The sequence below is a fragment of the Xyrauchen texanus genome, chromosome 8 (assembly GCF_025860055.1).
Source record: "Xyrauchen texanus isolate HMW12.3.18 chromosome 8, RBS_HiC_50CHRs, whole genome shotgun sequence".
Lineage (NCBI taxonomy): Eukaryota > Metazoa > Chordata > Actinopteri > Cypriniformes > Catostomidae > Xyrauchen > Xyrauchen texanus.
Genome location: NC_068283.1, coordinates 9057422 through 9081678, shown reverse-complemented (window position 1 = coordinate 9081678; position 24257 = coordinate 9057422). Strand labels below are relative to the sequence as shown.

The following is a 24257-nucleotide window of genomic DNA, read 5'->3' as shown; positions in this document are numbered from 1 at the left end:
CAGTATATTGACCATTAAAGTAACAAAAGAAAACAATTGAGCTAACTCACTCAGTCATCTCATTCGGGAATGAGGATCTGCTGAACAATTGAACGTGAGGAGGCATGTAGTTTGTTCAGTTGGGCATGTGAGTCAGTCGCATTCAACAAGGAGAGAAACGGGTGAAATGCACTAAGACACGTTTAAACAGTTTAACAGTTACACGTTAACTGTGTTTTACCGGTCCTGCTCAACCCACTCTGAGCGGGATTTGAACCGGGGTTTCTGGCATGGGAGTGGAGCATGCTAACGAGGAGGCTAAAGGATACAGCCTCTAGCGTCTGTCGCTAGTGTGCCTCTTGAGGCTAGGGGAGTGAGGTTTACACACTGCACAGCTACCTACCAGCTTGCTACATTACACTCGTACATTTGCAGTTACATTTGAAATGAACTAAAATCACCACCACTACATGACACGTAACTGTTGGCACATGATACATTGTTTTAGCTGTTTTTCACCCCCAGTGGTGGTTAGAATAATGGGCTGTCTACATAGCACTTTAAGGTAAAAAAATTGATTTAAAATGGGTCACGTAAGTTTTGTGTTTTGGGTGGTGCTTTGCTGCTGTTCAGGACGGATTACTGTTTACACCACAAATCCGTTTTTGTGACCCGATCATAAAACTTTAGACCTGTGTTTAGTGCTGACCGCTGATCGGATCACCAAAAACACCTTAAAGGAATAGTTCACCCAAAAATGGAAATTCCCTCATCATTTACTCACCCTCATGCCATCCCAGATGTGTGACTTTCTGTCTTCTGCAGAACACAAATGAAGATGTTTAGAAGATTTTCTCAGCTCATTTGGTCCATACATTGCAAGTGAATGGGAGTCAAAATTGTGAAGCTCCAAAAATCACACAAGTCAGAATTAAAATAATCCATATGATTTATGGCCAACAGTTCAATTTTTGTTTCATCAAACCAGAGGACATTTCTCTGATATTTGAGATATTTGTCCCCATGAGCACTTGCAAACTGTAGTCCGGCTTTTATGTCGGTTTTGGAGTAGTGGCTTCTTCCTTGCTGAGCAGCCTTTCAGGTTATGTCGATATATCAATTAAAAGTTAAATAATCTGTCTGTAAACTGTTGTTGGAAAAATTACTTGTGTCATGCACAAAGTAGATGTCCTAAAAGACTAACACTAAAAACTATAATTTGCTAATATTAAATCTGTGGAGTGATTAAAAATGAGCTTTAATGACTTCAACTTAAGTGTATGTAAATTTCTGACTTCAACTGTATATAAACAGCACATGCTTCACTGTTCCTCTTTCACTTCCTGTGCCATAAAATATACTATATCTGAAATAAATACACTACCGGTCAAAACATTTTAAATTTAGCACTGTTGTTAAAAGTGCTATATGATCCAGCAGAGATGTACTGGGGCTATGCCTAGAACAGGGAAATGGTGACACTAAATGAAAATATTAGCTAATAATTAGCTTTGCTGAAAATATGAAATAATGTTACATACATATGCTGCTTACACACTGTCACGATTCACTGTTGTCTGCCCTGTGTTTTGCATCTGTCATCTGTTCCCCATGGACTACACTTCCCATAATTCCCTGCCCTCATTACTGCCAGCTGTCCTCTATTGTCCTCACCTGTGTTTCATTTACTCATTAGTCTTTTTGTATATATGCCCTGTTGGTTGCTTGTTCTTTGTCAGTTGTTGTACCTGAATGTGTTTTGCCCTACTGTGTTTTGCCCGTGCCCGTCGTGGATGTTTTCTCCTTTTTATGTTTCCCATCATGGATGTTTTATTTGTTCCTGTGTTTACCTGTTATTTTGTACTTGTTTATTTCTGTTCATTAAACTCTTTTTCCTGAAATTCCTTCCTATTCGTTACAGATGATGAGGGCAGGGAATTATGGGAAGCGTAGTCCATGGGGAACAGATGACAGAGGCAAAACACAGGACAGACAACAGTGAATCGTGACACACTGTCGCTGATTACATACATTTAAAATATTTTAAATTAAAGCTGTATTTTTCTAATTCTAAACATAGTTCTCAACCAATGCATCTAAATATTCTTTTCAAAAATACACATTTAATGGAAATGCATGGTCATCCAGTTAATTACGTCCCTACTTAAAGCCCTACTGAAATGTACTGAAGAAATCAAATCATGACAAGACATTTGGCAAAGCGTTATTATACATTTTCAGCATTAGATGTAGAAGATTAATATGGCACTCTCATTAAACCTCTGTAAAGTTTCATTTTCTCTCGCACTGTCAGAGCAGATTTCTTGATCTCGCGCATCAGATGGACACCAGATTCCTCACGGCTAAAAAGCCACTTCTATCTCCCACTCCCTGTATTACATTTGCTTACATGGTTTAACTTTAAATTCTTGCAGATTCAGCTAGTAATCGCATTATAGAGCTCCTTGTGTGCATTGAAGCGATTTCCATGTGTATGCCTTCGTTACATAGGCGTAGGACATTGTGTTTATGGATACAGATGCTTGTAAAATACTTAAAATATTGTAAAATCTCCACAATGCGTATTGTCACATTTTTAACCGCGATGTATCGTACCTAGTACATTTACATGCTCTTCAATTTCGATTTCAGGCAGACTAAACCAATAACGCTCTTTGTTGTTTTAAAATGTCATGTGAAGGCTTTAGACCCGACTGAAATTGTACCGTTTTTGTTTTTGCCTCGTCAGACGAACAGATGTAGATAATGTGATTTTAGATTGGCTTTGTCCTGACCTGGAGACCCCCCAACACTACATATTTTGGATGTCTCCTTAATCAAACATACCTGATTCAACTCATCAAGTTTTCTTTTACATCTTGTTGTCAATCTGTAGCTACCAACTAAAGGGAGTCACAGCACAAAGGCTATGTTCTATAAGGTTTCTTTGGTAATGTGGCGACAAGGTTATTGTGTTTGTCCTGAGGGAGATTTAAGGCTAATGGTTTAAGTGTTATGTCTCCTCCTCCCAGACTGAAGTGGACTTTGTTCAGGGTTGAAACTGGTCCACCGGAGCATACATCTTCAACTATCGGCATAGACTTTTGACAATAACCAAAAGTTTCAAAAAGCAACTATTGGCACTGATTAATCGGTAAAACCGATATATTGGTATTCCTATTTTATACTACAAAGTGGTATGGGAAGTCAAACTAACTAAGGAATAGTTCACCCAAAAATGAAAATTCTCTCATCATTTACTCACCCTCATGCCATACCAAATGTGTATGACTTTCTTTATGCAATATGATGGGTGAGAAACGGATCAATATTTAGGTATTTTTTAAATAGTAAATCTACACTTTTACTTTCACTTCCACATTCTGGTGTGGAAGGGACTTTAACTTTCAGATACCTACTGTTTGGTTACAGATTTATAGTAATAAAGGACTTAAATATTGATTTGATTCTCACTCGCACCTATCATATCGCCTTTGAAGACATTGATTAAACCACTGGTCTTTATGTGATTTTTGGAACTTGTATGGACCAAAAGAGCTGAGATATTCTTAAAAAAGTAATTTGTATTCTGCAGAAGAAAGAACATGATACACATCTTGGATGTTATGAGGGTGAGTAAATGATGAGAAAATGTTCATTTTTGGGTGAACTATCCCTTTAACACTTTTTTTATATATGTTGGGACTGTGCTTCTAATGAAATAGTAAGTGTGCTACTCCTAAACACACATTGTTAAAGCCTAAGAGCACAGGGAGGGATTTTTTTCTTTCTGAAATAGTTGTGCATTTCCTCGCAATAGTTCCTGTTCCCCCAGAATTGTTTTGTGTTGCTTGCTATTATTTTGGGTTCCCATGCGATACCTTTATCCATCCCTTACAAAAATGTACTAACGGTTTTAATTCAGTAACTATCGTTAAACTATGGTTTTTGTAGTAATACCATACTAACCACACAATTTACCATGGTTTTACTACAGCAACTATAGTTCATCTATGGTGTTTGTAGTAAAACCATAAAAACAAAATGTATCATGGTTTCATTTACAAATACCATAGTTTAACCATGATATACATGGTAAAACCATAGTAATAATACAGGAAAACTGAAATTATGGTCATAAAAATGAATTATGACTAGTTACTGTCTTAAAACCATAGTAAAATTGAATGGTTACGATGATTTTACTAAAAATAAGGGATGAATAAAGCTATTTTGAGGGAATGCAAATGCATTGCAAAGTAGGCTAATGCAAAAAAGATGATGGTTTGTGGTTCTGTTATAAAAGCAGAACACAAGGTGAAGTCACAATTATCTTAGGAGGAATAAATTGGATCTTACATTTGCTTCGGTTACCACAGAAGCAAATATTTAATGCTGGAAAAACCCCAAGGTTTGGGCTGTGGTTTTCTTGATTCGTCAGATGTGTGTGACTGAATGGCAATGTGGCATTTGGCAGAGGATGGTACGGCCGGCTGATTGCCTGAATTCACGTGATCCAGACTAGCCCTCTTGCTCACAGTGCTGGAGCAGCTGGCCCGAGCACTCAAGAGTCATCTGCTGCGGGCTGTTGTTCCCAGCCAAGCGTGTCCACATCTACAACGAGCCACCTGTATGAGAAACTTGCCCATTTTTTCACACTTTTTCTCTCTTTTTTTCCCATGTAGGCCCTATATTATATTTTCTAGACGTAAAATCGTAACATTTTTGATTCTCGCACTTCTTAATCATTAGCACTTGTTTGTTTTCTCTCTAGCCTTCTGTCTTCCACTCACAAATCTTGTTCAAGAGATTAGCCCATTGGAAGTTGCTAGTCAAGTCCCCAAACCTAATACTGACATGCTAATCTGCAAACTCAGTGCTAACTAACTTTGATTGGACATGCAAATGTGTACACTGTTCCGTCCATACGTTTTAGTGATATTTGCAAAAGCAAGCATTACGAGTACTATTTTTACAATTAGTTTTTACATTATTTTACAATTATTTCACACAATATTTACTCAGAATTCACAAAGAATTTGAGAATAGGACATGCTGCCAATGTAGATTTTGGAACTGACACAGTTCTGTTAATTGGCCGAGCTGACATGGCATTTGGTCGATGCCAATAGTCTAAGAATTTATGAATTGGTAGGATCAGCTATATGCATTGTAAAGTCCAGATTCTAAGCTTTAAAATTGTACAAAGGTGTTTGATCCAGATCCAGCAGGTGCCCTGAACTCGCCCCTACTCTATTCCTAACCATATGGAGCCATTAATCCTGAGTAGCCTGCCAGGAACAACCTGAAAGCGTTAAACAAAAACTATTATTTGCAGAAATTAAGGCGTTAAATTTCCCAGCACTAATAAAAACTTATACTTTTAAATATGTTCAAAAAAGGAGTACCAAACCTGTCATAATGATTTATAAAGAAGTTGATAAAAAGATGCAATATCTTGTGATAATATATGCAATATGAGAGATTTATAAACAATCTTAGTGGGCCGGTCATTTTTGAACACAGCAGAAGGATTCAAGTTGTGTTTGTTGTGGTCAGGCACTTTGCATCTTGCCTGTAAACATTCTCGCAGTGGGACCACAACTTTTTCACCCCATGCATTATTAACTAGCCTAGACCTCTCACAGCCACCGCACAGTTGAAACAAGCATGTCCCAGGACAGGACAGCAGAGGAACAACCGAGATGATATAGGCACTGTTTCTTCTCCAGTGATTGGTGAGCGAGCAGATAGTAGCAGCGGTCTTCGCTCAGCCGCGTCAGATGTGTGAATTTGATGGAAGAGTGTGACTAAGGCATGGAGCATTTGCTGCGGCTCAGCAGACTACAGGAAGAGGCCACACCTAGCCATGAAAGTGTCATTATGTTCCAGACACTGGCCAGTTTGTTGAGTGAAAGTCCACTGGCACTGCCAAGCTGATGTCCAGCATAGCGGATTGATGGGAGTTTTGGCCCAGTTTTATGAGGCGCTTTGGCATAATCTGTATCTTCGAGTCTACACGTACATTTTGGAACGTTTCAGGATTATTTGAACAAATGTCATAAGTTCTACATCAGCTTGACAATGTCCTTAGGCTTTGTGGGTGGAGAGAGCAGTCTGGTTTGTACTTTAAATATGGTTGTCGTGTTAACTATAATGGAGACCAATGCACGGATATGTGGTGGTTATCCTTCCTATTAATCCAAATGCAAATCATAAAAATGACTCGGCCGATGTTACTGTCACATATCTGGGATTGTATGTGTCAGATGATGAAGTTTACTTTTGTTTTGTACTATGTTGTTTAGTCGGTTCATTCTATAGCTGTTTGCCCAAAAAATGGCCTCAAAAGTTGGTTCCTCACGTAAAAGCACATATTAGCTGCAAGCTCTTGTTTATGAGAATCACACCCAAGTTACATCACCCTGATTTTGAAAAGATTGTGACGCATAACTATATTTTGCAGTTCATTTCATCACACTCTTAATAAAACCATCACATTGTAAACAAAACAATCAAGCTCATACTTGTGAATTGTGCTTAAAGTATTACTTTTATATCTCAATGTTCCTTAACTGTGTGAAATCTAGTTTTTGACTTCTACAATACTTTCAATGAGAACAACACATGCAGTCGGACATGTAACCTTATCTGTGCTGTACTGTTGTGCAAGCCATGAGGAAAGAGACATATGACAATTGAGTAATTATCCTGGCCTGGTGAGTTCAGTTCAAACCTCCCTTACAGATGGGCGGCAGTAAAACAGATCTTCTCTTACAATAATTCAGGTTTGCATTGAGGAGTGTTGGGGAGTAACTAACATTTTTCAGTAGTCACTTGTTTTCAAAATTTCAAAATTGTTGCTTTTCCAGTAACAAGCTATTTTTTTTTGTCAAGAAGGTGTGGTCATTTTAGCGAGTTGGTTCATTCGTATTTCAGAGAACCTGTTCTAATCACTGATTTAATTTCATGAGACATCTCTAGCAGTTTTGGGACTTTCCTGAGTTTTTACTTTGGCTATTTTTTTTATTATTTTTGAATATTCATCAAATTTGACATTAGGGCTGCAACTAACAATTATTTTGATAATCGAATAATCTAACGATTATTTGAACTACTATTTGGCAATTACTGCAACGATTAATCGCTAGCTCTTAAACGATTATTCAGCTTAAATGTTGTATTAAACGTGCTTACTAACAAAAAAAAGACTAAATCATCCTTTAAAAATACCTCTAAAGGACATTCACAGAAATATAGGGAAAATATTATTAAGTTTAATTCAGTAAAAAAATCCTTTTGTTATCATGTGTTTTTGTCTTTTGTTCCATTTAAACATATCTCAAAATCCTTAAAACAAGATACATTTACATGAGAAGCAACATATAAGATATTTAGACTTGCTTTAAGAGAATGTATCTTTAATATACAGTATGTGTATTTTGTATAAAGGTGTATTTTTTATACTTCTGCGAGTTCAGTAAAGACAAAATATACTTATATTCAAGATCTATTCTCCAAAAGCAAGTATAAATATCTGATATGCTGCTTAGGTCAATGCATCTTTTTTTTAAAGGATTTTTAGATATTTTTAAATATTTTTCTTTTTATTATTTCCCTTTTTCTCCCCAATTTGGAATTCCCAATGCGCTCTAGGTCCTCGTGGTGGTGTAGTGACTCGACTCAATCCGGGTGGCGGAGGATGAATCTCAGTTGCCTCCGCGTCTGAGACCATAAATCCGCACATCTTATAACGTGGCTTGTTGAGCATGTTTCTGCGGAGACAAAGCACATGTGGTGGCTTCACGCCATTCTCCACGGCATCCACGCACAACTCACCACACGCCCCACAGAGAGCGAAAACCACATTATAGCGACCACGAGGAGGTTACCGCATGTGACTCTACCCAACCTAGCAACCGTGCCAATTTGGTTGCTTAGGAGACCTGTCTGGAGTCACTAAGCACAACCTGGATTCGAACTCGTGACTCCAGGGGTGGTAGTTAGCATCTTTACTCGCTTAGCTACCTAGGCCCCCAATAAATACATTTGAATAAAATATAGGAAATAAAATTTTGCTTATTTATCCGATTAATCCGAGAAATAATCGAAAATGAATCTATTATCAAAATAATCGTTAGTTGCAGCCCTAGTTTGCACCTTTCATCCACACTTCAACTGAGTTGTCCTCCACCAGAATTGAGAGTGATGAGAGCTTTTTCGAAAGTCTCCATTTTTATGGAGAAAAAACGTTGCTCCAGTGTGGATTAGACTTGGCAAATGCAATGCATTTTCAATTAGTATGGAAGATCACATAGAACTTGTCACAATGATGAGTCACAAATCCAAGTGCAAGTGAACAGTTTATTAAGGACTGACAGCACAGGGAAATACTACAACGGCCGCGAGCAGGCGGGCGCTCTAGAAGTGACACTCTCGAGAAAAGGTAAGCAGGCTGGAATATAGAGCGAACACAGGTCAGCGTCAGGAACCAAACTCCTAGAGGAGTCCTCAGTAGACTGGAGGTAAAGGGGAAATCGGGTTGCACCCGTAAGGAACTAGGACACAAGACTGGGTAACAAAGCACAAACATGAATAACGAACCGACACCATGCATGACAATTACCAGCTAGATAAAGGTAGCTAACAAGCTGTAGTGATTAGTAGCAGCTGACGGCAGTGGAGTAATCAGCTGGTGCTAAGCAACAAACGAGCACTACACACACACACCCACACACCTATAAACACACCAACAGATGACGGAATGAACACATGGATCGATGAACCTTGACAGAACTGTCGTTTCTTTTCTCATGTTCCTGTTTTACTTAAGATTGAAGAATCTGAACTGGTTGAAATGTTTGATTTTGTAATTGTATGCACATTAGTGAAAAATGTAATGTACTTATATTAACAGGCGGGTTTATATTTATTTGTTATGCCCTCTTGTGGACCTGGGAGGCAACATTGATTTAGAAATCTGCTGATTACTGATTTCATGTAGCATTTTCCCCTTGAAATAATGTCTTTAAAATTCCCATTTTGGAAAAGTTGGTTATTGGTAATATTTACAACCGAGGACACTCTGTCGATTGCTTAGTTTCTATTTCTGCAGTGTTGCGTCCAGTGTGGAAAGAAACATTGCATGTTTCTGGAATCTTACCTTGTTGTGTCTGGTTTGGACACAGTGTTTATTATGTGAGAAGAAAGAGAGAGTGGAATGATATAAGAGACATACTAGCACAGCTATGTTGGTTTCTTGGGACAGCAGTCAAATGTACAGTTTAGCGGTCATTATTCAAATATATTTGACCACAGAATGTCACGATTGACAGAGTCAATTATTAGCCTACAGAGAAACGTAATAATAATAATTTTTGTTAGTAACTTGCAATGTAGCTAACTATCTCACTACTAAAAGAGTAGCTTGAATGTAAAGTAACTCTTTTAAGTTATTCACGCTGCTTTAAGTTATGTTACGTTAAGTTATGCTTGGCAAGCTGCAGTACTGAAATCTCATCTCCATCACTGGATTCGAGACACTGGTCATGTGACTGGAATTCAATATTGAGTTTGTTACCACAGGATTAAATGCTTTTTCCTTTGCTTAGTCTTGAGTGAGTTTGTTTATGTGTCCGTAAATGAGACGGCCTGCTGATTTGGGTGTGATTTGTTTCTCACAGAAAAAGCCACAGATGGCTCCCTGCAGAATGAAGACTGGATGCTCAACATGGAGATCTGTGATATCATTAATGAGACCGAGGAAGGGTGAGAGACCATCATAAACATACACACTCACTCACTCACACACATCATCTGCTGATGACTCAAAACAACCCTCATGCAGTTTCTTTCCATACAATGGAAGTGATTGGGGACTAGGGCTTTTCAGCTCCAAAAATTATGAAAAAACACCATAAAAATAAAAGATTAAATCTACTGAACAACAAATAGGAATAATAGCGAAAAAAATTATTAGCATAGATTTTTATAGGTAACCAATAGTTCGAAATAGCAATTATCTGTGCCAATATATCGGTGAAACCAATATATCAGATCGACCTCTAGAAAGGACTGATATTTTTGTAGTGTAATAAATAATCTTCCCCTTTGCCATAGTTATTAAATCTTATTTGTGTTCTTATAGGTTCTTTGAGCTTGTTATCTGTCAGCCAATCAGCTCGCTCGCATGAGTTGGCTCCCATGATAGGTCCTTTGACGTGTAACCGTGCAGCCAGTCAACTTGCGTACTCTCTCTTTACCTAACATTTAAATTTGCTCAGTTTGCAAGTAAGCTGGTTCTCTGCAGCATGCTATTAAAGTTTTTTTCTTTGAAAATGCTATTTGCTCAGGAGGTGCGAAGTAAGGTCAGCTTGTACAGTAAGGTCTGCCATGACACAGAGAAACACATCTTTATCAAGGTAAGGCCTTAGCCAAGTCACACATCGCTATCTTAGGTCATTAGTTTAAATAATTCCACACATAGTTAGGCTAAGTCACTAGTTTAATAAGCCCTGGGCTTTTCTATTCCAGATACGCTTTATGAATCAGGTCAATAGCCATTTAAGCCTTTTGGCCAAGCAGGCCCAGAAACACATCGAGGCTTAGATCATTAGCGTTATGCATTCTGGCCAAACAGGACAAGGCATACTTATAGCAAACACTCTTTGCTCATGGCTCTTTGAGCAGCAGCAATACACAAGTCTTGGTGGTAGATCTGCTTTGGTGGGGCATTGTATTTATGTCTAACTGTGCAACAATAATTGTGAAGTTAATTGTGGCATGCCATATGATTTACTTGTCTGAACAAGGGGCGTATGATGGATAGATGATGTGTACGCGGTGGTGGATTAGCACGGCGTCCACGTCATTTTTTTGGGTGGTTATGTGTGGGCGGAGTTTGGGGGCGGATTTGTATTTTTCTGGGTTTGGAACAACATGAAGGTGAGTAAACGATGACAGAATGTTTTTATTTTTGGGTGAACTATTCGTTTAACATCCACTTTTGGTGATTCGAACACAAGTACGTAAATGGCACTAATAACAGAATTAAATGAGGTCCAACACGTCACCAGTTTGTGACCACATCACATTTGTAATGCAACAGTCAATTAGTGCGACCAACAGAAGGTATTAAACTTTTCCAGTGATGTACGACTCTTAGAGGAAACAACCATCCTATTAATACATTTGGAAATGCCCTTTCACATTACCCTTTTTTTTTATTTGTATTATTTTTTCCTTTCTTTTTCACACACACACACACACACACACACACACACACACACACACACACACACACACACACACACACACACACACACACACCAAACTGGCACTACAGGCTTGTCTCTGTTCTGCTTGTGAGAACACTGCTGTTGTGTTCTGCTTTGTTTGGGCTGAAATGTCCCTGCTGTATTTAAAGTTGTGGGAGTTTACAAGAATTTGAACCTTATTTCCTGTTTTTAATGACGTATCCAGTCATTTGCATAAACGCCCCACTAAGCCTACATTTGGAGTTTTATTGGGTTTTTGTAACCACATAAAGGGCTTTCCTGATTCCACTGAAATATTGATGTAATGTGACATTTAAGTTTGCTATTTAATGTAGAAATAGCCAGCTGCCTTTTGTCCCTGCAGTTTCTATGTTTCACTTCTGTCATATCGTCCTAACTTCCTATTAGGCAAGAGGCTATTACTACTGTATAGTTCCTCTTCTCTCTTAAACCTTCAAGTACGCAATAAAACACAAATGAAAATGAGGCTTTGAGGGATCGACAAACAATATGTTCTGTCATTGTACTGTCTTAAAGGTATAGGTCACCCAAAAAGGAAAATGATCTATTTATTTACTCATCCTCATGTTGTTCTAAGCCCAAATGACTTTCTTTTTTACATGGAATACAATTGAAGATTATGTTAGCCTCAGTGTCCATTCATTTTCTTATATGGAAGAAGCAGAAAAAGAGCAGCATAAAAAAAAAACATTAAATAACTGGTCTTCACTGCACACATTATATACATTTACAGTAAAGTTGCTGAAGTTACCCAGCCAAGAGGAGTGAATAGCTTTCTTGTTTTCTTTTTGCTGTTCTTTTATTAATATTAATGGTCCACGAGTGTGTAACAGGTAAAGATGGGCAAGGAAGAGGCAGGAACCGGCAGAACAGTCAACATAAATTTAATTACATAACTGAACTTAAACATAACATAAAACACACAGACAGTGTGGCCGTGTACATCTCTCTCTCTCTCGAACTGCCGTACCTGGCTCCTCTTTATCCCTCTTCCGCTGATTGGGCTGATTCAGCACTTGGCGTCCATCGTTACAGCCCGGCCACGCCCCCGCACCCCCTCCTCCACATGACATTCTATCTTGTGCAGAACATTTCTCAGAAGATTTTTAGAAGAATATTTCAACTCTTTAGGTCCATACAATGCAAGTGAATGGTGACTAAAACTTTGAAGCTCCAAAAGCACATACAGACAGCATAAAAGTAATCCATATGGATTTCCAGGACATCCAGTGGTGAATTCCATGTCTTCAGAAGTGATATGATAGGTATGGTTGAGAAACGCATAATTCTTTTAAGTCCTATTTTACTATAAATCTCCACTTTCACTTTCACATTCTTCCTCCGTTTATGGCAATTTGCATTCTTAATGCATATTGCCACCTGCTGGTTGGGGCTGGTCAAATGTGGAGATTTATAGAAAAGAAGGACTTCAATATTGATCTGTTTCTCATCCACATCTATCATATCACTTCTGAAGACATGGATTATACCACTAGAGTAATATATGGATTAATCTAATGCAGACTTTATGTGCTTTTTGGAGCTTCAAAGTTCTGGTCACCATTCATTTACATTTTTCTTAAAATCTTCATTTGTGTTCAGGGATGGCATGAGGCTGAGTAAATGATGAGAGAATTTTTATTTTTGGGTGAACTATCCCTTTAACGTCTGTGCTATGCAGATCTGGGAAGTACTCTACTGTACTGTATGTGGGGTTTTTGTAATGACGTGAGTAGTCAAAAAGATGTAGAGCTGTGATGTAGAGTCATAGTTTGTGGCCCTGGCCCCTGTCCCAAATTGTGTACTTTACTTGGCAGACTTGGACTTACAGTCTAATGGCCTTCATTTACACAAATCCAAGTAGTCCACAATATTGTACGTTGTCCAAGTGAAAACAAATGAGATCTACACTAAATTGCTGGTATGAAATTAACACATATATAAAAAAAAAAAAGGAAACTGGATTAGTTGATCATCCATCAACAAGGCTGTCATTTTAGACCTGATACTAGGCAGAATGCCCACTTTTGTTAACGGACCAATCTAGCACAATTATCGACTGAAGCCGATAATCTTAAAATGGCCAAATGTTAACCAATTAATTGCCTGGCCAATATATATTGGTCTTTCACCAGTTTTGATCAGACACCACAATGGTTGATTTATGAGCTATCACCATTACGCTTCACTTCAAAACCTCAGCTTACCGAATCTGAAATAAGTGATATGTGTAAGAGTAACATCCTTGTCTAACAGCAACTTGCTGACAGAGTCGTAAAGTAATGATAATGAATAATGTGACTGCAATGTAGTATAAAGTATGTATAAATAATTTGGTGCTCATAATTTGGATGTCAGAATTTCATTTGCATCCAAAGCTCTTTTAGCTATCTTCAAGTCTTCTATGTTGCGTTTGCCCACAGGCCCAAAGATGCCATGCGTGCGGTGAAGAAGAGACTTAACGGCAACAGGAACTTCCGGGAAGTGATGCTGACTATGACTGTGAGTGACCGATCACTGGACATAAACGTATTTAGACACTTGAGCTGCGCTTAAAATGTCTGAAAATTGACATTTCGTCACAAAACTTCACCGCCAAATTGTATTTATTTTAAAGAAAATGAATAATTCAACCGCTGAGAAGAAGTTTGTTAGGTTTTAAATGATAAAACAATTGACTTACTGTTTAAAATGAAGACTAAAAATATTTGGACACATTGTGGTTGTCAAATGTTAGTGGACCATGTCCATAGTTAATGTGATTAACTGCAGATGCCACTTGCTTTGATATGTTGTTGTGAAGTGTGGCTTAAGTGTTCATAGATGTTTTGGGGCCACTGTATGTCCATATGGAGTTGATTTATGTTGCGATACATCTTTTAGTTCATAGTGTTGTGTACAATGTCTAGGAAAAAAAAATCTATTTTGGAGTCTGTGATGCTCTGCACCATAAAAGTGACTAAATATTTAGTAAACTTGTACTTCAGGAAAGCCAGAAGCTATTTTGACTTTTAAATAATGTGTTTTGTGACGCTGCATTGTCATTTGGGAGCCTCTAAACTTGTCTTGATGAAGAATCTCAACTACTTTCCATCCTCTGTATCCTCTAGGTGTTGGAAACTTGTGTGAAAAACTGCGGCCACCGTTTTCACGTCCTTGTGGCTAACAGAGACTTCATCGAAGGGGTCATGGTGAAGGTCATCACTCCAAAGAACAACCCCCCTGCCATAGTACAGGACAAAGTGCTGTCACTGATTCAGGTGAATGGCCAAAGTGAGGTTAACACACTCCATTTGTTTCGACAATAATAGCATGGAATCACAGTTGCCTGAGCTATAAAGCTGGCATTGGAACTACCCGACTCGAAACAGCTTTGCTCGAGGATGTTACACTAACTGACTATTTTTGTTCATACACCGCTTCAGTTATAAAAAAATATTTACAGTTCTGCCTTCACATTCTGGTTTTAGTTGTCTTGTAAGTGTATGAGGATTCCAGAAAAACTCTCGGTGACAATCACCATGAGCTACAATTGGCCCAAAGTTCACCACCAAAACATTTAAACAAAGGTCATCTTATGCACTCTGGTGAATCTAGTCTACGTGGCAGCTGGTAATTGCATTATTTCCAGTTGAACGAAAGCCAATGCAGAATCACTTCTGACTGTTTCCACAAATCTGTGTAGTACATTGCACAAGGGAAACATAGAGGAGCAATACCCCCCCTAGACCCGGCCATGAGTAGAATCAGAAATGTAATCAAATTTCAGGCCCTCTATAACTGCCACTATCGGACAACAAGTGTGTCCCTAACATCCAGAGCATCTGTTCTGCCAAATTTGCCAATTTCGGTCATATTCTCCTCTTTCCCCTCTTCTTGAACCTCAGTGCTTGCCAGTGGCTGTATTTATTAAGAGTGGTCTTTGGCATCAGTGGTTAATTAATCATAGGGAAGGGCTATTCAATATGTATGTGCCTGGGTTGGATAAAGATCATGTGCCCTGTCCACTGCTTACTAAGGTGAGACTAGCCCTGTTTACACCTTGAATAAAGATCATTCTCGGGTGCTGCGATCCCAAAGGGTCAGGCGAGACATACCATATAATGAATATATATATATATATATATATATACTCGCCAACCACTTTATTAGGTACACCTACTTATTCATGCATTTATCTAATCAGTCAATCGTGTGGCAGCAGTGCAATGCATAAACCATGCAGATAGGGGTCAGGAGCTTCAGTTAATGTTCATATCAACCATCAGAATGGGGAAAATGTGATCTCTGTGCCAGACGGCTGGTTTGAGTATTTCTGTAACTGCAGATCTCCTGGGATTTTCACACACAACAGTCTCTAGAATTTACTCAAAACAAAAAACATCAAGTGAGCGGCAGTTCTGCAGACAAAAACAACTTGTCCGACTGGTCCAAGCTGACAGGAAGGAGACAGTAACCCAAATAGCAACAGTGCTATGCAGAAAAGCATTTCTGAACATACAGCACATCGAACATTAAAGTGAATGAGTTATAGCAACAGAAGACCCCTTCGGGTACCACTACTGTCAGCTAAGAACAGGAAACTGAGGCTGCAGTGGGCACAGGCCCACCAAAACTGGACAGTAGACGATTGAAGAAGAAAAAAATAACATAGCCTGGTCTGGCTGAAGTACACAATTGGTAGGCCCACCGCAGCCTCTGTTTTCTGTTCTTGGCTGACAGAAGTGGAACCCGACGTGTTCTTCTGCTGATATAGTCCATCCTCCTCAAGGTTCGAAATGTTGTGCATTCTGAGATGTTATTCTGCTCATTACAATTGTACAGAGTGGTTATGTGAGTTACCATAGCCTTCCTGTCAGCTTGGACCAGTCTGGTCATTCTCTGTTGACCTCTGTCATTAACAAGCCGTTTTCGTCCACAGAACTGCCGCTCACTGGATGTTTTGTGTTTTCCGCACCATTCTCTTTACACTCTAGAGACTGTTCTGTGTGAAAATCCCAGAAGATCAGCAGTTACAGAAATACTCAAACCAGCCCAACTGGCACCAAGAATCATGCCATGGTCCAAATCACTGACATAACATTTTTTCCCCATTCGGATGGTTGATGTGAACATTAACTGAAGCTCCTGACCCATATCTGGATGATTTTACACATCACCATGCTGCCACATGATTGGCTGATTAGATAATCGCATGAAAAAGTAGGTGTACAGGTGTTCCTAATAAAGTGATCAGTGACCAATTTGTGATCGAATTACATGAAAAGGATGTTACTCGGTGGGGCCTGGGTACCTCAGCAAGTAAAGACGCTGACTACCAAACCTGAATAAACCTGAGAATAGCGCGGTAACGTGTTCAACAAGCCACGTGATAAGATGTGCAGATTGACGGTCTCAGACCGAATATTTTGTTTATCCATGTTCCGTATCAGATTTTAAAGTATGCCGCGTTGCCTTCCAGTCCACTGTCCAGTAACCAATCATCTCTCTGCATTTGTGTCTTTTCTCCAGGCTTGGGCAGATGCTTTCAGGAGTAGCCCAGACCTCACTGGAGTTGTACATATTTATGAAGAGCTGAAGAGGAAAGGAATTGATTTTCCCATGGCAGATCTGGATGCTCTGTCACCAATCCACACACCTCAACGGGTGAGTAACCCTCAACAAAACACACTTGCATATCTGTTTTCTTTCATTTCTCTTCATTTAATCTTGTGTGTCATTTTAGGGCGCACTAGAGGTGGATCCAGGCACTCATATGTACAGCGCGCCCTCCCAGCCCAAGACAGAATCTCAGATGGCACCTAAACCTATCGCTGCTCTGACCCAAAACTTCGAGCCCACTCAGATCCCAACTGTATCGGGTCCCATTACAGCACACCCAGAGCAGGTCACACACACACACACACACACACACACACACTCACCTCAGAGTTGATTTTCATACATTCAACACTACAATGCTATGTGTAAAATCTGCTAATCTGCATAGAAAATGCTATTTAATCCTGGAATTTTTAACTATAAAGTCATGGATTTGCAGTTCAATATGATGGGTATTTTGTTAAGAAACTAGATAATTACTTTAGGTTATTAATAGGTTATTACTTAAGAGTTGTGTAAAGCCAACATGTCCTTATAAATATCAATAGAGTGCAACAGTCTGGTTCCGGAAGTAATACAACTTACATTTGTAAGGTGCTGTCTTGAAGACATGCATCATCCAGGGGTACTCATAGTACACTTTTTTCAGTTTTAACTTACTACTTGCAATATTTACACTACAAAATGCTCTACAATAGTGCAGAAGTGTGTGGTTTAGTATGCACTTTATAAGAATAGTGCACCCAAAATGTATATTCTCTGATAATTTACTCACCCTCATGCCATCCCTGATGTGAATGACTGACTTTCTTCTGCTGAACACAAATTAAGATATTTAGAAGAATATTTCAGCTCTGTAGGTCCATACAATGTAAGTGAATGGTGACCAAATTTTAAAGATCTCATAAAGACATCATAAAAGTAATCCATAATATTCCAGAGGTTTAATCCATAACTTCTGAATCAATATGATAGATGTGGTTGAGAAATTGTCAGTATTTAAAGCCTTTTGCTATAACTCTCCATCTTTGACCAGCCCCAACCAGTAGGTGGCGATATTAACAAAGAATGCGTATTGACAAAAAAACAAAAGAAGTGTACAGAAGTTTTCCGGTCCTTGATTCTGATTGGTTGAACCACGTTCAAAGCCGGTGTAAATTACTCAACAAACAACTGTGACCACATTACATCAGTATTACTGCACAACTGCCGTTTGTGATTCTGTAAAACAATTCAGTATTACTGCGCCAAATAAATTGTTTCAAAATGACAGATTATGTTGTCAATTTTGACTTATTGTGTGGTCTAAGCATGGATGAGTGGTGGAAAGAGATGGTCAGGAAAGTGAAAGAAGATAAAAACAAAGCAGACACTCTGAAATTAATGAGAGAGAAATTGAAGAGCTGGAAAAGTCAAGAAATGAAGCTGGGACCGTTAAACAGACTATGTGGTCTGTTCGCTGTTTTCAGAATTGGTGTGCCGAGAAAGATCTGGATATTGATTTGAAAACAATTACCAAAATTGACCTAAACCAGGCTCTCCATCTGTTTTATGTCACTGTGAAAGACGGGAAAGGTGAACCCTACGGTTTCAGCAGTTATGTCTGGCCTATGTGCGAGGCTTAAGCGGTACATAGCGTTACATGGACTGGTGTCTGTTGAAAGATCCCGAGTTTATAACTAGCAACAACTTTTTCGTTGGAGTAGTGAAAAATCTTCGCAGAGAAGAACGTGACAAAACATCCCACCATCCGGCATTAACGTAGGCAGACTTTCAGAAAATCAAGCAGTCTGCAGCACTGAATCCAAATACACCTGAGGGTCTTGTCAACAAAGTCTGGTCAGATGTACAGCTGCATATGCAACAGGTTACAAGGCAACATTTTTTCTTCTAATGTTAGGTACAGTAGAGAGCATATGGGGGTGAAACAGAGAATTTACAGAGAATTTAGAACAGCTAAGGCGTTGTTAGGCACGAGTTTTGATATTGATATTTTTCTCACCCACACCTATCATATCACTTCAGAAGACATGGATTAAACCACTGGAGTCCTATGGATTACTTTTATGCTGATTCTAAGTTTTGGTCACCATTCACTTGCATTGTGAGGACCTACTAAGATGAAATATTCTGCTAAAATCTTAATTTGTGTTTGCATAAGAAAGAAAGTCATACACATCTGGGATGGCATGAAGTTAAGTAAATGATAAATTTGAAATGAGCTGTTTCTTTTTTTGGGTGAACTATCCCTATAAGATTAATGTGCTCTCAGGAAACCAACCCTGTATTTGTTTGTGGTTTGATTTGCAATATTTTGTTTGTGTTAACAGATCGCAAGGCTGAGAAGTGAGCTTGACATTGTGCGTGGGAACAGTAAAGTGATGTCAGCGATGCTGACAGAGATGGTGCCGGGCCAAGAGGACAATTCTGATCTTGAACTACTCCAGGTCAAAATGCTTCCTGCTAAACTCACTCCTTTACAGAGAACATGCAAATACTGTAGTATATTATGGTGCATATTTGCATAGCGCAAATGAAATCAAACTTTGGTTCATACAGTATATATCACTTATTAGCTAAGCAATAAAAAAATCGAACCTTAAAATGCCATAATGTCTTTTTACTTGAGAGCCATGGCTTAGCGGTAAGTGCACATACTTATTGAAAGCTGTGGTGCTCATTTGGGCAACGCCGGGTCTAATCCGGCTTGAAATATTTCCAGATCCCATTCATTTTCCATCATCTTTATACTCCCCTCTATAATAATGGACAAAAATGAAAACAAATAAAAGTCCTAAATTATCTCTAGAGTCTACTCGCCACCACAAGGGGGCGATGTAATACAGAGTTTAAAAAGTGGAGAGCAAAGGAACCACATCAGGTAGTCAAGTGCTTGTTTATGTTCTGATTTGGGATCATCTCAATTCAAACTGAATCAAGCAGGAATAACAGCAGCATTTGAACAATATTATGCATGTGTGTGTGTATTTAGGAGCTGAACCGGACTTGTCGAGTCATGCAGCGCAGGGTAGTGGAGCTCATCTCTCGCGTTGCAAATGAGGAGATCACCGAAGAGCTGCTGCACGTCAACGATGATTTAAACAACGTCTTCCTGCGCTACGAGAGGTAAGAGAAGCTTGCAGTCAGAACACTTTGCATCTTAAAGGTTTACCACAAAATGAAATTTCTGTCATTGTTTACTCACCATAATGTCACTAAAAACCCTTATGGCTTTTTATTCCGTGGCACGCAAAAGGATAAATATGAAGTCTTTTTTGCCAAAATGAATGTGAATGGTGACTCGGGGCTAACAAAGCAAAAAAACAACAACAGTAAAAGCTATCGATATGATTCGTGCATTATATTCCAAGTCTTGTGAAGCCTTATGATCCCTTTATGTGGTGAACAGACTCTCTCGAATCAAATCATTGAGCAGCTTTAGTTTGCAGTGCGAACGCTGAGGAAATAATGATAGAATTTCATTTTTGGGTGAACTATCATCTTACAGATGCCCTCTCATCTTTTCCTTTAGAGCAGAGCCACACAGAGCACACATGGCTCGAAAACACATGAACAATTCTTTCATCTGGATTTTGACGAGTGTTTTTGATGTTTCACCAAATCTCTGTTCTTACAGGTACGAGAGATACAGAGTTGGCAGATCTGCACAGAACAACGGGGTGAGATTGACACCATAGTAAACACAAATGCTTGTCTTCTCTGCATGCCCTATGATTTACATTAAAACTTAGGTCTCCCTCACAAAAACGTAGTGGTGGTTCTAGTGATGGTAATACCATGGTACTGAATGATTACTGCATTTCTATAGCATGGTATTTCCATAGCTCTTCAAGGTACCTCTTCAAAGAACATAATGGTATTACCATGGTACATGTCCAAATAGCCTTCTCATTTAGCAGTGCAATGTCCAAGAAAAGAACATGGTAATACCATTATACTTTGTGGTACTTTAGTTAGTACCTATAGAAATCATTTTCACCCTTTTTTTTTTAAATGTTTTTTTTTTTTTAAAAGGATTGATTTACATCTTAATGTCTTATTTAATTATATCTAGATTAAGCAATGACTTTTAAATATTATATGTTGAAATATCTTTGAATTTAAATTATCTTATTTTTATTAATTATACATACTGTTTTTCTACAGACTTGGTTTAGGGTTTTTTCAACATTTCTAACACTAACTCTTAATAGAACTGTCAAGCTACAAGCACCAAACTGTGCACAGACCTTCAGACCATTCTGGAAAAGTGTGCCACATCTTTTCTAACTAATCAGACTTTCATTTATTTTGAACAATCAAAAAATGTAAAAATCTCTTACATTGACTTACATTGACTGAATGTTTAAATGGGCTAATGGAATGCTCATAAATTCAAACTCCAAATTTCAAAAATTCAAACATAAACAAACTCAAACAGCCTTTGTTCTGCTTTTAGTTGCTCTCGCTCACTCTTTTTTCTCTCTCTCTCTCTCTCTCTCTCTCTCTCTCTCTCTCTCTCTCTCTCACTCTCTCTCTATGTCACTGGCTGTTTGTCTTCCTTTGTCTGTATAACCATCAAACTTAAACTTTTTAGTTTAAATGTTTTAAATTTCAGACAAAGCTTTGTCAAGCCAGCATCAAAGTTTGTCTTGGCAAACTTGATCTGTCTAGTTTATTATGTTATGTTATGCCAGTACTTATCACTGGTAATAAAGAGATTTATTGCTCCTGACTGATATCTCAGCTGGACTTCAGGGGGTGCTTTAGTGATCGTGTGTTTTGAACGCACAGGTCCTGAATGAGGCATCAGAGGAGGATAACCTGATAGATCTGGGTTCTGGTTCTCTGGCAGTGGTCACTCCTCGGGTCAGCTCTAGACCCACTCATACACCTGCATCCACCATGCAGCCTCCTGCTGCTTCTGCTGTTGCGAGTACTGCCTCCCTCTCCACACAGCTGGCAGGGCTTGGTGAGGATCACACACATACACAGTTGATCAGTGTTGGGGAGGCTACTCTATAACTGTACTTTTACATGCTACTCATAATGTAAAGGTGCTGTAAGCTATTTTTTTTATGGTATGCATAAAATGATCAGGCTCCCTAAAATATATCACTGGTATATAAATGGTCTCTGTGACAGCCTTAGACTCTTTAAAGAGCAAACAAAAATGTTTGGTCTTTGAAGCTTTCTGCCTGTCAATCATTTTGCATGTTCTCATAGTGTTGTAGTTTAATCGGATCATTGAGGCTTAATGCCATATTCAGAATTATAGTAGTTGTCTTCTAAGGGTGCTATGTTTCTACTGTTCTGTTTGATGGCTGGGGAACATGCACAAATGCTGCTCTTCTGCTCAATGTTGGTCTCAATGTCATCTTTGTTGTGAGGGTCATGGAAAGAGGGGGCGTGTCTAATTAAAGTGTTTTTAGCAAGTTAGATCACCCAGAGACCATTTTTGGAATGCTCTCGGGCAGACTGGGCAGCTAATTTTTATGTGTAAAAGCACACAATTTCAGCTCCTATCTACTTGAATGGGGGAACACCGAAATCTTGGTTTGTCAAGATTATGATCAAAGAACATATTTAAAATCAGAAGTAAAATCAGACAACACTGGTATCAAACATTTTACTTCTTAACTTTTTCTCAGCTTGTCTAGCTAATGCGCATTCTCGAGTTGATTGACATGTGATATCTGTATCTAAAAGGTGATTGGCTATTTACCTGAAAGGCGGGACTTTCTTTCTACATCGGTTGACATTCCAATTTTTCACCTTCATTTTCTCAAGTTATTTTTATAACATTTTACATTTTAAATTTCATTATTTGAATTGATTGTCTGTCTTTTATGATCCTGGAACTAATAATGATTAAAAATAAGAGTGGTGGATACAGTTGCTATCCACCACTCTCTTTTCTGTGGATGTTGAAACTAAATAATGGATTTTTTTGGAGCAAATGGAAATGCAAAATGTATATTTGCAGTGGTCTTCCCTTCAATGATATATACGTTTATCCCACTGTAGTTTACTTTCAAGTTTCAAGCCTGGAAATGTGAAAAGTATCCAAACCCATGATAACCTCGCTCAATACCTTGCCTAGTCTATTCCTCGGCACACTCTGCGCTTTGTGTGTTCGCTTGATTAACAAGCTCAACAAACTGAATTCCATCCATATAATGCAACATACTAAACCATGATAATATAGCATTGAGTCAAGTTACACTATTATTTGTAGAGCAAAACTCTTTAGCTAGTTACTAGAAAAACTACTATCATGTTACTGACAAATATAGTTACATTTGTAGTATTGCTGCTTGTAGTTAGCTACACCCCAACACTGCTGTTAACACAAACCCATTTCAGTTTCCTGTTCCTCTTAATACATTTGAACACACAAAATCTCTAACACATACGAACCCTCAGGTCTGTCCTTGTTCTCCTTGATAAGATTATAATAGAGAAACATCACTTGTGGCCATTGTTTTCCCGTTAGATGTAGGTGCAGACAGCGTTAGTGGCACTCTCGGCTCACTCTCTGCTCACAACCCCCAGGATGACTTTGACATGTTCGCCAACACCAGGTCCAGCTCTCTGGCTGACCAGCGAAAAAAGTATGTGTCCATCTCCCCACTTTGACACCATTACTAGAAGGACCAACAAAGCTCTGAACTCTATTCTTCACTTATTTTACAGTGTTAAATATGAGGACCCTCAGGCTCTGGTTGGCCTGGCATCTGCTTTAGACATCAGACAGCAGAACACCACTGGGGTGAGTTTCCTACAGCATTTAGTGTGCGAGTAGTTCTGTCTACATTGAACGTGTGGTTTTGGTGACTAATACATTCTCTTTCTCTGAATGCTTCGTTTATGCATGTGATTATTTTTAGTGTGCTGTAGACCTCACTGTTTCCTAACGATGGGAACTCGCTGGTTTTGAATGGCAAACTGGAAGTATTTCTAGTCCTCAGGCTTTGCATGTATCACTCACATATTGGCACTGTGAGGGCTCCATGTCAAATCCCAAAATGACAGATTTACTATTAGTCTTCAGCTAAACATGTCACAGCTTGTTAATACCAAGTTTTAACTGGAAGAGTTCTGCCACATTAACTTTGGTTAGGTGTGGCTGAGAAATCTTTTTGCTGTCTTCACAAGACTGAATTGTTGTGTGCATCCCTGACATAAATATCCCATGGTAAACAAAATCTGGCCCAAATACCATAGTTATTAAAGTAATTGTTGCTAAAATATTTCAACATCACAAACTGTAAGATAGAATCTTCAGCGTAGGACTCGTCCCTAATTGTATCCACTATGAACATGAATAATATTTCAGTTTTTTTCTCAAACACATGAGGTTTATAAGGTCAATGCGCT

At 38.7% G+C, this 24257-nt stretch overlaps 1 protein-coding gene across 4 annotated transcripts in view; it reads left to right on the top strand.

Annotated features, from left to right (window-relative positions):
• The window catches only part of LOC127647655 (TOM1-like protein 2), a 38959-nt gene that overhangs the window by 1701 nt on the left and 13001 nt on the right, over positions 1–24257 (top strand). For 3 of the 4 annotated variants that reach the window (XM_052132048.1, XM_052132050.1, XM_052132052.1), the window contains exons 2-12: positions 9663–9747; positions 13700–13778; positions 14387–14536; positions 16788–16922; positions 17002–17163; positions 19208–19324; positions 19870–20003; positions 20515–20557; positions 21672–21849; positions 23374–23491; positions 23574–23649. In XM_052132048.1, the coding sequence (XP_051988008.1) occupies positions 9663–9747; positions 13700–13778; positions 14387–14536; positions 16788–16922; positions 17002–17163; positions 19208–19324; positions 19870–20003; positions 20515–20557; positions 21672–21849; positions 23374–23491; positions 23574–23649 (1277 nt within the window). The remainder of the gene's footprint in view (positions 1–9662; positions 9748–13699; positions 13779–14386; positions 14537–16787; positions 16923–17001; positions 17164–19207; positions 19325–19869; positions 20004–20514; positions 20558–21671; positions 21850–23373; positions 23492–23573; positions 23650–24257) is intronic. The other variant, XM_052132049.1, reaches the window with a different exon arrangement.